At 35.9% G+C, this 12,697-nt stretch overlaps 2 protein-coding genes across 2 annotated transcripts; both read right to left on the reverse strand.

The window, feature by feature from the left end:
• Nucleotides 1-70: 70 nt before the first annotated feature.
• Nucleotides 71-6,128, reverse strand: LOC145775093 (phosphatidylinositol 5-phosphate 4-kinase type-2 alpha-like). The gene is made up of 10 exons (XM_082586290.1): nucleotides 5,927-6,128; nucleotides 5,564-5,661; nucleotides 4,502-4,598; nucleotides 4,179-4,331; nucleotides 3,600-3,746; nucleotides 3,126-3,278; nucleotides 2,849-2,996; nucleotides 2,518-2,628; nucleotides 2,344-2,447; nucleotides 71-2,204 (listed from the first exon to the last, which is right to left on the reverse strand). Exons 1-10 carry the CDS (start codon nucleotides 6,071-6,073, stop codon nucleotides 2,103-2,105), a joined length of 1,260 nt encoding a protein of 419 aa, XP_082442416.1. The 5' UTR covers nucleotides 6,074-6,128; the 3' UTR covers nucleotides 71-2,102.
• A 4,862-nt stretch (nucleotides 6,129-10,990) lies between these two features.
• On the reverse strand, nucleotides 10,991-11,614 carry LOC145776122 (protein FAM200A-like). The gene has a single exon (XM_082587526.1). It carries the CDS (start codon nucleotides 11,612-11,614, stop codon nucleotides 10,991-10,993), a length of 624 nt encoding a protein of 207 aa, XP_082443652.1.
• Nucleotides 11,615-12,697: the final 1,083 nt, after the last annotated feature.

Here is a 12,697-nt window from a genome sequence, read left to right on the forward strand (position 1 = left end):
CACCGGGGTCGCGCCAACCTGACATGTGCCTGGATATCCCTGGTCTGAAATACAGTATAACGGATTTTGACAGAAAAGTTTAATTTGAAGACTATTGTAGACAAATGACAAACCAATATCATTTGACCCAAAGAGTGCAAGCATTGATCTTTTGGTGGAAAGTTCAACTTTTTATCGGCCAGTATCATATGATTTCGTAGCTATTTCTTTGCAAAAGTGATCAAACAAAAGCTGACAGCAAGCAAACCGTAGCTACGATTCTGACAAATTTATTAACCTTGGTTTTGATTTGTAAATATAGTCTTGATCAACAACACAAATACTTGAATCGAAAGGTGAGTGACAAATCAAATGATCACAATGCAACACACATAAAAGTACAGGGAACACAAGTAGAAAATTTAGGCAATAGCTTAAAAAGCTGGTGCCGCGATGAAAGATAAACCCAGTCACCCATTACATTAAAAAAAGATTTGATTTGGGAAACGTGAAGTTTATTTCTTTTCAAACGCAAAACTTTTACAAAATATGTCTTCCACATCTTGAAAACACAAAATGTAAATTAACAACGGGTGTCTTGATTATGTTGCAGTACTTGAAAAACACTCGCTACATGAAAAATTCACAATTCAGTAACTCTTTGTAGTTTACCGAATGAAGTGGCAGAACTGAGTCAAGCTAGTGGAGGCATTGGCTATAAAGCCTGAACCACCAATCACATTGCCAGAGGTGGTGGCGGTGGGTAGTGAAGACAGCGGCGCTAGATTAGTAAAGGCGATACTTTGTTACCTGTGTTGCGGTAGCGTTTTGCTATCCGCTGCTTTCACATTCAAAATTGTTATCTTTTTCAAGAAATATTGGTGTTAAACACTGGCGTAGTTACACAAGCTAGAAGGTTCAAAGCGTTGAAAATAATCTGCAATTATTTTTGAAAAATGAATTTGAAACAAAATTCGTGTTCACCGCTACCTCGACCTTACAAGGTTGAGTACAACCTTCAATGTCAGTTTAAGACAAAAAGCTGCACGTAGAAATAGCGGAAGCGCCGGCTACTTGTAGCGGTAACACGTTACTTTTTATCGACTGGTACCGGGAGCGTCGCTCTTTTAGGATATTGTAGCGGTAGCTAGAGCACGCTACTTTCACAGTAGGCTGGTATATGCCTCTGCAAATTGCCTAACCAAGCAAAACTAAGTCACAAGGACATCACATTTTGTTAGGAGAGTGGTATACACAATTGTCTGTTCCAGATGTCGTGCCAAAACCTTGACGGTGAAAAACTAACAAAGCAATGACAGTGTTTAAATAGGAACTCGAACGCACTGGTATACAGCGGGAGAATATTCAATGTTATTAAGTGACTTGCCTTTCGCAAAGGAACACTCGTTCTTTTGTGAGCACGATACAGGAAGAACACCTAATATGAGTGGTTGCCTGGCAGAGTGATAACGTTACTTTACATAGCTGTTAGGTTAACTACCTTCAAATATTAGTCGTTTCGAAAGATTATCTCAGAAACTGCAGCAATAGAGCAGTGGTTGAAAACGGAGCTCGCAAAAGTAATTTGTTTTGTCAGCATCAAACTAGAAAAACTTTGGAGCCAATAAAACGGTTCCAAACCATTCTAAAACATCAAATTTTACATATTTCTCGACAGGCAATGTTGCTTCATCCTACAAAATGTCAATGGTTTGAAGCTGAACTTGTTTGTCCGATTATGTTAATAACAGAAATGTCATGCAATGAAACGGAAGGGTTGTAAGCTTAAAAAATCATCGTGAACTTCGTGGGCTAATACACGCTTCCATACAGTGCCAACCAAGATATCGGAATACATACCGATTACATTGAATCTATGAGAAATACAACTGCATATAAAAGAGGAAACAGCGGGACAATGTGCACTGTGACCAGACTAGCGCCTTACATATCAATACGAAACTTAGTGCATTTGCAAGTCAAAGTTGATCGAATAAAATAACTAGGACGTGCAATCGTGCATGCTCGAGGGGCATCTGCGATATAGTTTTAAGTTAGAACACTAAAGCAGTATCATTTAGTAAACGAATAACTTTAGAGCAGTTGACGTAGAAAGAAATTCTTTATTCCTCCTCTGCAACTGGACTGACTACACGGTCACAAATGAACTCGTAAAACCTCTTGCTGTATTGCGCCGGTTGGATGCTGGAGATTTCAGCACCAGCCTGAAGATAAGGATTGAAAATTTAGAAAGAATCGCCGTAAAGCAATAGTACTACAGTTTAAATAACGAACCACACTGCGTGACAAAAAGTGAAGCTTCATAAATGGCAACAATATTTTCCACATAATTAGTCATCTCACCCCGTGCTTAGCAGTTTTCATGGCATGAGCAGCTTTCTTTTTGGTGTCGTACTGTGTCAAGATATCGATCAAGCCCATGTAGTAAACCTCCGATTTAGGTGAATCTAAAGAAAGCAAAAGTAATCATATTCTGTTTAATGGAGAGGAGAAATAAAGAACTGATGTGCAACTTACTTGAGTCGCATGGCACACGGTAGAAGCTATGGACTGAGTCGTCTTCTGTTGGTGAGTCGCCTCTAGGTGACTCCCCGCCGTTTGGTGAACCCGGTGGGGTGTATGGGGTCACTGAAACAATAATGTCACTGAATGAATTGAGCAACCCGTGTCAAATCTTAGAAAATAATCCAGTTAGCGCGACTCGTACTTTGTAAACATTCGACGTCAGCTCGTTGGAAAAAAACTTATCGCACTCCTAAGTTCCTTGTATTCAATTCCAAAAACAATCTAATTCCTATTAAATTAAAAATATATTTGCATTGATAAATACTTAGTTCCAACACTTTACCGATATCGTCTTCAACAGGACTTCCTTCCAACTGCCCGTTTGTCTCGTCATATAGTCCTTGTACGTGGTCGCCGTAACGATCAGGACGGGTGCAATCATGTATGCCAACGAGAAGACTGTAGTCCATCAATTTCAATGATGCTAAAAACTAAAAGTACACAACAAACATGGCGTCTGATTCTATAAAAATGAATCACACTTTATTACATTTTTTCAAGCAAACCAGATGATACAAAGTAAGAGAAGTAAGTTGTTCTACTAACAGCAAGCGACTTACAAACACATCTCTTTTCAGCTTAGCTAAAAACTCAGCTCGAAATTCTGGGTTCAAATAAATCTTGACGTTGTCTTTCACGAAATCGTTATCTTTAAAAGTTGGAAATTCCTTCATCTTTTCTTTCGGGCTGGCTTCTCGTTGTACCGTCGAACCCTGGAGCAATAAAAACAAATAACGAGTGAACCATATTAGAATAATCCCTGACCATGCCACTTATATTGCTAGCATAAAGGTACATCGATATTGGAAGGAAACATAACCTAGTTTTAAAAGTAAAAGGCATTGTAGTTCTACAGTTAAAGATCATGTTGTTGCAAGTTAGATGGAAATGGCGTTAAGACAAGAAATAGGTTACTCTCAAAGAATTATTATTATGCATATAATGCAGCTAAAAATTACAAACTTTGCAATCAATTGTGGTCAAACAATACCGACAATAGTTTCTAACATAAATACAACAATAATATATCACACCTTTAAGTCATATTTCTTGTGGGATTTGAACTGTGAACTGAAGATATTCCGCATAACGATCAAGTAGTGTTCGGTGGCATTCAATGTCAGTCTATACATTCCAAGGTATTGGGGAAGCAAAGTTTCTCGGTTGTTCTCGACAACAAACTAATCATTTTGTGATTAAAGATAATCATCTCATAACGGTTTCTGCTTTTTCAGTTAGCAGCATTTGTAGAGTAGTATATTTTTTAATACTGATTACTGTATATTCAATTGAACATAAAATCAATTGAACACAAAAGTTAACTACACGACATCACCGTGGTCCCAGGCAAAAAAGTATTAAGGCACGGCATTGCGTTCAGTCGATATACCTTTCCTCAGACAACAAAGCAAAACCTTAATCATCTACCGTAAACTTCTTGTACACAAAAATGTCACAAATAATTTGTTGCAACAGAAAGTAAATATGCAAGCAAGTTCATTAACACCACACTAGTTGAGCTAATGTAATAATTTCTACTACGTGTTATCTACATGCTTTTATGTTTAAAATTAAGGTACTTGTACTGGCAGTGTTTTACAGTGGACTCTCACTTGATGATATTTCGGTAGAAAACCATGAATTTCTACAATGTCTTCACTGGTCAAAGTCTTTATAACAAATCGCCTGTCGCATGAGTGGAGAAACCTCGATCGAGACCGACCTTTGCCCTCCACTCTGATTGGTTGATTAACACATAGAGAATTCTAAAAATAAATAAAACTTCCGTTCAAATCATAAGTGTTGTAAACCGGAAAACATCACATCTACAATGTACAAAAACATGTATATAAAAGCAGCCTTCCTTATTACAGAAGTCGACCAACTGACTGTTGCCAGCCACTCTGTTAATAAAGTTACATTTAGATCATGATACCACGTAGTCTTTGTCGTTAATTCCAAATATTTCTCTCAATCTTTTGAAGACTAAAGGGCAGTATTCTTTCACTTTAAAATGGCTGGGAAGATTTTCTCTAAAAAAATAAAAATTGAACAAATATATATGAAATGTTTCTTGTCACGCCAAAAACATGCACAAGAGGATATAATCTCCAGTTAATATTGCACTAGCATAAAACTTGTTGTGTTAACCCAAACATGCTGTGAGCCACCTTAAACTCAAAAGGTCAAAAAAATATTGATATATTAATATCAAGATGAACACAGTCACTGGTGAAAGTTTAGTCAGTTAATGTTTGTCGCATTTAATGGATTGTCCAAGAAAAACAGAAGTATATGGTCACAACTCACTAAAACAAGATTGGTTGGACAATGGACATCTTTACCAAGATCTGGAAACAATAGGATCACACCTAGATGAAGCACATGACTACAGATGTCATACGTTTTTTTCAACTTTTGTTTGTGTTTTGTACCTGCTTGCAATAATTTCATACATGCTTCAAGCTACAAAGGTTTTCAATACCGGTAGTCATTACCGCACAAAGAAGCGTGAAAATGCAAGGAAACGCAGAACTGCAAAGCTGCATTTATAAGTTAAAATTTGATTAGTTTTAACTTAGTTAAATGTAAATCGTATGTGAATGTTGTTTCAAGCTAGTTAGGGAGTGTGTATTGAGTCATCTGCCACAGGTGAACTTATAGGAATATAGCTGCCTTGTTTTCATCAGAACTATAAAAGTCTGTTTCGGGATTTTAATTTTTCAGGTTGTTTATTGAAGGTAGTTCCTCATCAAAATAAATTTGTTTTTAAAGCCATATTTTTTACCAAGGCATGTTTTAAAAAAATGGCTCACATCTTTAGGATCATACGAAATGGCATAGGAAATGCAAGACTGGAGACCCAATCACAGAAGGAAACTGAAGAGATAGGATGTCAACCAGAACAATTTTTTCAAGAATTTAAATTTATCATCTCAACTCATTACTTACTTCTCACTTGTTCTACAGGACAAGACATTATAGAATTCTTACTTACTTGTTGAAGATGTGATTGTCAACTTTAATTTTGGAATATGCTTTGAAATCATCAGGCATCAACATTAACGGCATTCGTAAGCATGATAATTCTTTGATCTGAAATATAAAATTACATTATTAATATAAAATGTTGTTGAAGTTAGACAACATAGACTGTTGAAGATCAAAGAGAAGATTACATAGGCTACCAGTAGATGCAAAAATTAATAACTCCAATAGCAGTTTTATAACTTTAGTAGCAATTTTACACAAATACTAATGCCAAGTACAAAGCAACATTTAAATTAAAAAACATATATATAAACAAAGCTCAAAATCTCCAGTACAACAATAAAACTATAAACTAACCAAGAAAACTTACAGTATGATTCACTCCCCACATAAATACACTGATGAATGGTTCATTTGCTCGAAATAACTTTTGTTTTTGCTTTTTGAAATTCTTTTTTCTTGACTTCATTTTAAATTGATTCAGTTCCTTAGAACTGACCGCTCCTCCAGTGGCCATAACTACTCTAGGTTATTCAAAACAGTAACACAACAATGCAGGAAAGAATGGTATAATACTGTATGAACATAAACTAAGTCATACTAGTAAAATGGACTTTGTGCAATCTTGACATGAATGTTGAATGTATTGGATGCAACCTAATTCGTATCATGAACAATTCGTACCGTCAGCTCGTACCTTGAAAAGATCTAGAGAAAAAATTTAAAACAGCCGAAGTCGTTGATTGGAGTTTCTGCAAACAAACAAAAACTCTTAGGATCATTACCGGAAATTTTAAAATGTTTGCGGTAACTCCGATCAACCCTAACCCTTTTAAAATGTTTGCGGAAACTGCAATCAGCGACTTCGACAAACTCTTAGGATCATTACCGGAAATTTTAAAATGTTTGCGGAAACTGCAGAAAAATGGAAATTGCGATCAGCGACTTCGGCTTTGTTTTATTTTTTTCTCTCGATCTTTTCAGTTTGTTTGTTTGTGGAAACACCCTAACCCATTTAAAATGTTTAAATTTTAAAATGTTTGCGTAAAAACAGAAACTGCGATTAGCGACTTCGGCTTTGTTCTATTTTTTTCTCTTAATCTTTTCAGTTTGTTTGTTTGCGAAAACTCCGATCAGCGACTTCGACTTTGTTCTATCGGAAACTGCGATCAACGACTTCGGCTTTGTTCTATTTTTTCTCTCGATCTTTTCAGTTTGTTTGTTTGCGGAAACTGCGATCAGCGACTTCGGCTTTGTGCTACTTTTTCTCTCGATCTTTTCAGGGGAAAAATTTTAAAATGCTTGCGGAAACTGCGATCAGCGACTTCGGCTTTTTTTAATTTTTTTTCTCGATCTTTTCAAGGTACGAACTGACGGTACGAATTGTTCATGGTACGAATTAGGTTGCACCCGAATGTATTTAAAATTTGCAACTTTGTATCCTAAAGTATGACATTGAAAACAATTTTCTAATGATTTAAAATTGAACAAATAAAATCCAATTTCAATAACTCCGAAAACTTCCTGACAACCACATGATCAAAACGTTATGGAACTTTGCTACAACAGAGTTTTATCCTTAGCACCTTTGAAAGAGAAAAAAGTGCCTGTGTAGTGACGTCATGACCGGTCAAATAGTGTTTCAGATTCAAAGACCGGCGCCGATCAAATAGCCACTGCCAAAACTTGACAAAGGGATCAGTCTTAGCACCCCCTTTTTCAACTTTTATACTCACAATCTGCTACCTACAACATCTGACAAACTTGCATATTGTTTTATTTTTCTCGTGAAATCTAGGTTTTCCTCTTGATTTTCTCAATAATAAATTTTAAAGTTAAATATCCTCAAAAGAGAAAAAATTTCAGTGACAAGTGGAGCCAGAGATCGTTCATTGTTGTGGAACTTTGGAGTTTGAATAGAGAAGTGTTGCCAAATGCCACCAAGATCAAGTGAATTGCCAACACTTTTTTTGGTTTGGTTAGTTTTGAATTTTTTTTTTCGGATTGACAAAGCTCTTGTGGTTTATTCTTGGCAGTTTCGAATGCTTGTAAAGCGGTTGTAGAAGTTTAAACTACTGACGCATGCTTAGTTACCAAGATTGACAGAGTGAAATTTCCGATACGATAGTTCAATCAATCAATGTTTTATTTGTCAGTAACAGGAACATAGGTACATGTTTGAAAAATATGCAAGTACAGTAATATACACAATGCAAAAGTTACACAATTTCCCATACCGACAGGGAGACGAGATGACAATACGGTCTACTGGTCAATTGTCACCCTACGGAAATGACGATTTTGCCATTTAAAATAAGCTTTAAAAATAAAATAAAACGTTAAAACATTCCCGCGCTTCAACATACGCACCAAAAAAAAAAAAAAACATATTTAAGATAACGTACGCCTAAACACAAGAAGCAAGCAGAGTTTAATCAATTAAGTTTCCGACTGAACATGTTATATTGCATATGAAACTGACAAGTTGGCTTCCATAACATATCGGACAACACTAAAAGGCGGAAATGCGGAAGGCGGAAATAAGCCGGGCATGAAATAGCGTATTGTCCGCAGAAGTAGCGATTTAATGCCGATGTAGAAAACGCGGAACTACGATCTTGGCGTCCATATTGTTTAACATAGCGATAACTTTATCATGAAAGAATGAAATGTTGCAACATGGAAAAAGGCGGAAATGCGATTTTTAACAACAACTCACCACCGAACCTACTTTTATGTTTAAATATCATTGAAAGATATTGTTTAGAAGCAATAGTGAGGTCATTAAATACTTTGACTGTTTTAATTCCACAATTATTGGAGTAAATTTCGAAATTTAATGGAATTTATTGAAATAGGAAAAAGCGGAAATGCGATTTTTAGCCACAACTCAATACCGAGCATTTTCTTATGTTGAAATATCATTGAAAGATATTATTTAGAAGCAATTGTGAGATCATTAAATACTTTGACTATTTTAATTCTAAAGTTATTTCGGCTTATTTCCGCGCTTTCGCATTTCCGCCTTTTAGTGTTACCCTAACATATCACTTACGATGCACTGTACCTTTGCAAAATTAACGTTTTGATCTCTTTTTTGAAACAATAAAATGATAAGTTTTTTAGCCTACTTGGAACCTCTGACCAGACCATTGGTCCCAATACCTGCATGGACTTTTTGCCAAATTCTGTGTTTGATCTATTTATAAAATAGTTGTTGCTTGTTTGATATCTTGTGTTATGCTGATGAATGGATGAAGCATTTGTAAATAAATCACAATACGTAGATGGATCCTGATTCATATGAACTTTGTACATACCGGTATGTTTTTTTATTTCAATGTTATGTAGGCTATGTCTTTTAGTTTCAAGATGTTCATTTTGAAAAATAAAAAATTAGTGTGAGCATAGTAATTTTGCTTTGTAATTGTTCTTATAACCTTTTTTTTGTAATTTTATTAATGGATCCAGTACACTGTCACAGGCCCTTCCCCAACTTGATATACAATATTGCAAATGACAGTAAATCAAAGCGTGATACACATCTTTTAAAGTGTCTGTGCTGACATAATTTGAGTTTTAGCAACGCCCATGAACCTTTTGCTACTTTTCCGCAAATTGTATCTATGTGATATTTCCATGTTAATTTGTTATCTATGTAAACGCCAAGGTATTTTATTTGGTCTTTTTGTTGAATGCTTGTGTTACCAATGTTAATGTTAAAATTTTTTATGTGTTTTTTATTTGTTATTAGCATGTATTCAGTTTTTGAGAAATTTAACGATAATCTATTAAGCTTCAACCAGTTGTAAACTTTTTGCATTTCGGCATTCACATTGTTCTACAAATTTATTTCACATTTGTCGCTCATCGTTGATGAAGTACTATTGCAGGGAATTATTCAATATATTAGGTGCCGCTGAATGTATAGAAATTTTGAAATTCATTTTTCAAGCGCACACCCTGAGAGCCGAACCATCGCAGCTTGATCAGCTTCCATATTTCTTTTTTTTCAGATTAAAGTGGCCTCAAAAAAGGTTTTCATCTGTTTATATGCCAAATTCTTACGCTTCACTGCAATTTAAAGTACCTGGAACTTTGCCAAATCAATACTTTGTCCCCAAGACCTGGGGCATTTTCACAAATTGGAAAGAGATCATTCTTCTAGCAGCCGCAACGCTGACCCTGAGTTAATTAAGAATTGATCTGGCAACACAAAACTTTGTTATGCGAGTGTTGCCAGGTTTAGCAATTTTGTATTTTGAGTCCACCCACTGTGACACTGGAGAAGTGACAAGTTACCACATACAAATTACTTACTTGTTACTTGCAAATGCAACTAAGAAGACCACTGGAAGTAACGTAAGGTACTGCTACTGCATACAATTATCGAGTCAGACAGCTACAACTTGGCATGACATAAAGTGTCTTTCTACTTCTCAAAACTTGTGGCCGTGCTAACTACTGATATATAGCCTAGCCTACTACATGATTTTCCATTCAGGCACGTTTTAAACCTTTCAAGGTTTTTCCACCTTTTCCCGTTCATTAACGTGCTGGTAGGTCTATATCGATTTTTGTAGTTAATATTTTTTTCGTCCCGGACGCATTAATGATGAAAAATAAAATGATTGATGATTGATGAAAACATATTCTACTGCTTTCAAACGGTGTTTAACCAACATCTTTCGAACGTTGCGCAAGCGTTTTCATCACACAGTAGCCTATTCATCAAAAAAAATGTTATTTCTAAAAATGAATCATAAGTTTGAAATAGTATTTCTGAGTTGAAACTGTAAACATTGTTTTCACCAAATCAAGTGGGAAAAACCTAGAACATCAGACAACTTTTATCATAGTTATACAACTTTTATCATAACTTTTATCATAGTTATATCATGCTTTTATACTTGTGATGAAAGGAAAAGCGAGATGTTTAATTTTGCATCTAGTTTTCTTTTTTCAATTTTTCCGTTCGCCTTAGTTGTGTGATGTTCTAGGCGTTACCAATCAAGTGAAAGTGATGCGAGAAACGCCAGTGAAGCGTTGAAAAAGAAGAAATTGCACTATTGCAGTGACAGGAAGAGTTGCCAGATAGCCTTTTTTTAAGCCAAATTCCACAAATCTGGCCTTTTTTAATTGCAGTTGGCTTAAAAAAGTTGATGCAAATAAGGCCAGAAAATCTGGCCTTATTTGGCCCTTTTTATGGCTACAAATTTTGACCGGTTAAAGAACCAATTTTATCAGAAACAGTTATATTTTAATGCAGTGGTTCTCAACCTTTTTGACCCACGGACTATTCTCAAGCTCGCCTATATATCCGCGGACTCAAGCTATATATTAACGAAAAATAGTTTTTTTTTTATTTCTATCCAAGAGAGTTTAATACGGTATCAACGAAGGAAGCAAGCACTGTTTTTCACTCAACACACACTCAATGAGAGCCTTGTCCTTGAACTTGCCTGACAAGTTTATCGAATTCCGGAATTATGGTTGTCAGTGCACATCTGATGTCATCTTCCGGTTGAAGTCTATTGCGATACTTCGTTTTGATCATCGTCAGAGTTGAAAAGCCAGATTCACACAGGTATGTGGTTGGAAATGGCAAAAGAGCTGTTGCAGCTTGCTTGCAAAGATCTGAAAGACTAAGTTCCATCGACTGCAAATTTGCCCAAAATTGAGTCAAAGAAGCCTTTTTAAACTTGTCTTTCCACATCTGTCGGCTTTGCAATTCAAGCAACTGTTCAGCAATGCAGTCCATATCTGAATGAAGTTCTAGCGCTGACACCTGAAAAGGATTCCGAACCCAATTAAAGATCCTGCAATAATCGTTGGAAGGAATATAACGATCCAATTCAGAAAGAAATGTGTTGAAGTGCTCAAGAAAGATGGGAAGAATGACGCCCAAATTGATATCTTTCTCTTCCACAAATAAGTTCAATCCTGGGAAAGCAGCTAATCTCCAACTTTTCATTCGATGCATCCACAGCTTTATTTTACGTTTGAATGCATCAATACTTTCCGAAACATCAAAAAATAGTTTCTCTTTTCCTTGCATAGAACTATTCAGTTGGTTTACATGGCTGAAAACATCGGCCAAAAATAGCAACTTTGCAAACTTTTTAAAAATACTTTGCAAACAATAACAAACAACTTTAACAAACAAACAATAACAAACAACTTTGCAAAAATAGCAACTTAACCGTTAAGGTATAGCCTATTCTCCAAGTATTGAAAATGAGTAAGTATGCAGTAAGTAAGGCATACTGATGATGAATTAAAGTGATAGTGGTTTCTAGTTTTTCTGCTACTACGGTAATTGTTTATTAAACAGATTATGCAAACGAGAGAGAGAAACCTTTTATTTTGTCTTCTACGAAAAATTGTATACAGTACAAATATATTGTACCAAACAAACCGGTCATTATGCTCTGACAGTGTTAAATTATTTTCTGTTATGCTTGATCGTTAAGCCTTAATAGAAGTAAATAAAAAATTTGGCATTTTTTGGCCTTATTTTATAGTGAATTTGGCCTTACTATAGCTTGAGTATCTGGTAACCCTGGTGACAGGACTAGTGGTAAGTGGCACTTGCAGACTGCAGCTTAATGGCAATAGCGATAGGCATACTGGGCAACGATTGTCTCCTACATGTCAGCGGTTGTGAATTGAGCAAACGACAACTGAGCTAGCAACATTTCAGCAAGTGGCTGAAGTTGGTAAATGATGAAAGTAAGCAAGCTATTACTTGGCATGTCACAAGTCAGCAAACTCAGTTTGGCAAGCGATGGATGACCAAGCAAATCCAACTTGAGCATGTTAATCTCATTTGATGACTTGGCAGTAGCTGAAATGTAATTGCTGAGAGGTGCCTCGGTTTGTAATAGCAAACAGCACTGCAGCTATATAATCACATCTTTTTTCGTCTTTCTTGATTTCTAGCATTGACTTCCTCTTGTATGAAAAGTTTCCAAGATTGCCAATTTTTGGCTGTGTGTATGTTGGTTTAACTAGGTTAATCTTTGTCTGCCTTGGGCACACTTCCTTTCAACTTTGCCTGAGAGAGAGAGAGAGATGTCCCAATTTTCTTTTCGCAGCATGTGTCCTAGACTCTGAAGTTGTTTTTTTTTGATGTTTTTCA

Source organism: Aplidium turbinatum, chromosome 8 (genome assembly GCF_918807975.1).
Source record: "Aplidium turbinatum chromosome 8, kaAplTurb1.1, whole genome shotgun sequence".
NCBI lineage: Eukaryota > Metazoa > Chordata > Ascidiacea > Aplousobranchia > Polyclinidae > Aplidium > Aplidium turbinatum.